This window comes from Calidris pugnax, unplaced genomic scaffold (assembly GCF_001431845.1).
Source record: "Calidris pugnax isolate Ruff unplaced genomic scaffold, ASM143184v1 scaffold273, whole genome shotgun sequence".
Taxonomy (NCBI): domain Eukaryota; kingdom Metazoa; phylum Chordata; class Aves; order Charadriiformes; family Scolopacidae; genus Calidris; species Calidris pugnax.
The window spans coordinates 3,426,049-3,427,893 of record NW_015094508.1 but is presented as its reverse complement, the minus strand read 5'-3'; the positions used below and the strand labels follow the sequence as shown (position 1 = coordinate 3,427,893).

At 46.3% G+C, this 1,845-nt stretch overlaps 1 protein-coding gene across 1 annotated transcript in view; it reads right to left on the bottom strand.

Moving 5' to 3' along the window:
• Positions 1–1,072: 1,072 nt before the first annotated feature.
• The window catches only part of MED18 (mediator complex subunit 18), a 3,331-nt gene continuing 2,558 nt past the window's right edge, over positions 1,073–1,845 (bottom strand). Inside the window, exon 3 of the mRNA XM_014964841.1 lies at positions 1,073–1,795. Coding sequence (XP_014820327.1) covers positions 1,191–1,795 — 605 coding nt within the window. The 3' untranslated portion in view covers positions 1,073–1,190. The remainder of the gene's footprint in view (positions 1,796–1,845) is intronic.

Here is a 1,845-nt window from a genome sequence, read left to right as displayed (position 1 = left end):
AATCCACTTGCTCTGCGTTATCTTGTCTGAACTCCAGTGTTAAAAGTGTAGCTGTTGACTTAAAAGGCTTTTTTTGAAGCTTTTTGTGGGAGTGGTCTTTGCCTTCAGCTGTTACATGGAAAGTTGTGTGGTGCTAAAGGGTGGCAGTGTCTCTGAAGGGTTGGTACATTTTAGTAATGGGTAAAGTGACCACCTTCCATAAAGAACTCAAGAAATTTTCAGTAAGGTTCTGTATCTTTGTTGTTTTTCCCAACCTTTCTTTGCTTATGCTGTACTTGAAAGCTCTCAAACATAATTCAAATCCTGTTGAAATACAGGGAAGGTAACTAACCACCCTCCTACCAAGAGAGGTGCTAAATACAATCATCTCTAGTTCAGTTAGCAGCTGAACAATGCTCTTAATTGTTTAATGTGTTTATGTTCAATATTGCTGTCAGGTGTGAGAAGTCTAATAATAAAAACCCCATATAATTTACTGCTTTCTCATTGATTAAGACTGCCATACCCAACTTCAGTGCAGAAGATGGAACAGCATTAAAAGATTTGAAAACCTCTTGCAACCCTAATACTGCTAAATTGTTTTCCAGTTCTAACTTATTATATTGGAATTATATCAGGAACAGCTATATCAGAAACAATTTCACTACAATGTAGCTTGTGCCCTAGCTGTTCCCCTTACAGATGCTATTATGTTACTATTGTATTGTAGGTAGGATTATACTTGCTCTTTTATACTGTGTAGTTCCTGGGTTTATGCTTGTGTTAAACAACCCCTCCTGCATTAAAGGATAATAACTTCATGTATTGCTTAAAAGAAAAATTTTGGATGACTAGGTAGGGAAGACAAATGATACTTAAAAAAAAAAAAAGAAAGCAGCACTGGAATTTGGGTACATAGAAGAATGAATTCCAGTGAGTCTGATGTTCTTGCATAATTAGGCAACATGCTTTGTAACAGGCATCTCCGGAACAAGAAAAGGAAAAATACCAACACTAATGCCATTCAAAACAGCAGTAAATGCTAAAGTGTCCACTTTTGTTCACAACCACAAATGAAGGCAAAACCACTCAGTAATTGCAAATGACAAAACCAATATGTAGTCCCTTTATTTCCCTCTCCCTGTTTTGATTTACCCTTAAAACACTTTCTAGAAAAACACCTTCTTCAGGAATGCTGCCCGGCTTTCCAATCACATCAGCCTTTTGGGGTCAATTTTTTCTAGGTGCACTAGAGGCTTCAGTTGCTCAGCAAAGTTCCTCATGTCGTCAGAGACAACGTCCTGTCCCGCCGGGGCGACCACGTTGAGCTCCACCAGGTAGGAGAGGGAGAGCGGCTCGATGCTCTCCGTGTTCCCCGGCATCAGGATGCGGAAGATCTTGTAGACCACGATCTTCATGATGCCCTTGCGGAACACGTGCCCTTTGGCCACAAACTCGTGGTCCATGCGGAAGCCCATCTCCACCAGGAAGTCCGTCAGGTTGTCCGACGTGGCGATGTCCACGCAGTTGCGCACCAGCGCGTGGCGGTTCTTGTCGCCGATCTCCGGCTGGCCCAGGTACCGCAGGTGCCAGGGCATCCCGCTTTTGTCCATGGAGCGCCGGGCCCGCAGCACGAAGGGGCTGGCCTGCTGCCCCTTCAGCAGGAACACCATCTCGTGGTCCAGGAAGGTCTCCGGCTCCATGTTGTCGCACAGGCCGCGCAGCCGGTGCAGCAGGCTCTCCAGGCTCTGGTCCAAAACGCTTCCTGCAGCGGGCGGAGACAGCGCCTCGGTCACCCCTCCGGTCCCCTTCCCGCCTGAGCGGGGCCTTCTCCACAGCCCGGCGCCCACTCAGCCCCCTCAGCCC